Source organism: Pteropus vampyrus, unplaced genomic scaffold (assembly GCF_000151845.1).
Source record: "Pteropus vampyrus isolate Shadow unplaced genomic scaffold, Pvam_2.0 Scaffold430, whole genome shotgun sequence".
Lineage (NCBI taxonomy): Eukaryota > Metazoa > Chordata > Mammalia > Chiroptera > Pteropodidae > Pteropus > Pteropus vampyrus.
In genome coordinates this window covers 139,099-140,940 of record NW_011889211.1, presented here as the reverse complement: position 1 = coordinate 140,940, position 1,842 = coordinate 139,099, and the positions used below count along the sequence as shown (strand labels likewise).

At 62.6% G+C, this 1,842-nt stretch overlaps 1 protein-coding gene across 1 annotated transcript in view; it reads right to left on the bottom strand.

Annotated features, from left to right (window-relative positions):
* The window catches only part of NCOR2 (nuclear receptor corepressor 2), a 189,120-nt gene that overhangs the window by 73,806 nt on the left and 113,472 nt on the right, over positions 1–1,842 (bottom strand). The window contains exon 13 of the mRNA XM_023523892.1: positions 62–175. Within this exon, the coding sequence (XP_023379660.1) occupies positions 62–175 (114 nt within the window). The remainder of the gene's footprint in view (positions 1–61; positions 176–1,842) is intronic.

Genomic DNA, 1,842 nt, shown 5'->3' with positions numbered 1-1,842 from the left:
GGTCCTCCGGGCAGGTGCTCTGCCTCCGCCTGGGGCTAGGGAGTCACAGACTCCTCCTCACCCCTGATGAAGCCAAACTGTGCCATGCGCTTGTGCATTTCCTCCACAAGCACCTCGGACACAGAAAATTCAGTCCCGAGCACACGCAGCCAGCGCCCCAGCGGCCGGCGAGGAACTACGTGAGGACAGACAAGGCTACGATGCTAAGATATCTCTACAAAGCAGAGTCTCCGGTACGCGGCAGCCCTTCGCCGTGACCCGCGGGCCTGAGGGAGGAGGCCTCTGAGCCGCGTCGCCACGGCTTTCGGTAGAGAAGGGCGAGGGGACACTTCAGGGAGGGGACACTTCAGGGAGGGGACCTGCATGGGCGAAGGCATGCTGAGGGGAAATGCCCACCGCCCTCACCAAACGGCACATGGGCCGTGCGGGGGAGCCTGGCCGGCTTAAAGGCCCGTGCTCAGAGATGTGGGCGACACTCTTCTCGGGAGGGAGAGGCGTGGGTAGAGGGTGGCGGACCCAGCCCTAGCTGGTTGAGGGAGGGATGCTGGCCGGTTCCAGAAAGGAGGGCAGTCCAGTGAAAGGTGGCACCAACAATCCAGGTAGGAGACCCAAGGCCGAACTCTCCGATGACGGGTCCTTGCCCGTGTGTCATGAGAGCGCCCCCACACCCGGCAATACCGCTTACAGCACCACCGCAGGCTGTCACCCCACAAACACTTTACCGAGCACGTACTACGTGCCAAGTGTCTCCAGCAAGCAAATCCCAAGCAGGGTCTGCCCTAGTGACATCCCCAACTCTCGACAGTGGGGAGGACGGGGGGCGAGGGGGTCCCAGGAGCCTGACATTGGCGTGAGAAGTGGGGTCGGGGCTCAGAACCAGGGTCCGACAGGGTTTTCTGTGCTGGCGGCCCCCTGCTGAGCACTGGCCCAGTCCACGTGTCCCTCCTGGGGACGACGAGGCCGGGAGGCAGCTTCGTCCGTGAGCGGCATCTTTTTATAAGACGCCGCAGAGGAGCTGGAGCCTGCTCGCGCCAGCTCGGGAGAACAGAGCCCAGCGTGCAGGACCCGCCAGCCAGCTGTGACACAGCCGTCGTTAAACGCCGAGATCCACAGCCTGACACTTGAGGAACTTACAATAAAAACAGAGGTAGTAAGTACTGGAAACGTGTCACTTCCCAGTTATTTGACTACGTTGGGCCTTTAGGGTTCCTCTTGGGGTTATTTACGTCAGCTGGGCCCGGACGGCGGAAGCAGGCTCCTAGAGAGAGCCCTTCCCAACGCCATGCCCAGGGGACTCACGGGGCAGCCTGGAGTCAGGCACGGTGGGAGCATTTACACCACGGCAACCGGCAGCGGCCACGGACCAGGCCTTCGCCCCAGAAGGCTGGTTGCTAAACACAAACTAGCACTCCACGGCCGGCGTGTCAACAGAACCCGAGTGACACTGAACACACACCCCGGTGACGAGCGTTCTGCCTACGAGGAGACATGAGCTTTTGGCAGCCAGGGCTCTGTTCTAAATGGTCAATCGGATTCTCTCCTGCTGTCTGGAGATAAAAGCTGAGGTCCACAGCATGTGGAGTGGCGACCCGGCCCCTGCCCAGCTCCCCCACCGCCCTGAGGGCCGCGTCCCCACCTCCTGCGTGAGGCCACACTGTTCCTGCCTCGGGGCCTCTGCACTCACTGGGCCCTCGGCCTGGCCAGTTCCGCCCTCCGGCTCAGGTCTGAGCCCACCTGGCCCCCTGCGAGCTGCCCCCCTCACGTCTGCTCTCCTGGCTCCGGCTCCTGTTTGTGGCCCCAGCACCACCTAAAACAGTCATGTTCGTTTACTTGTGTGCCGTC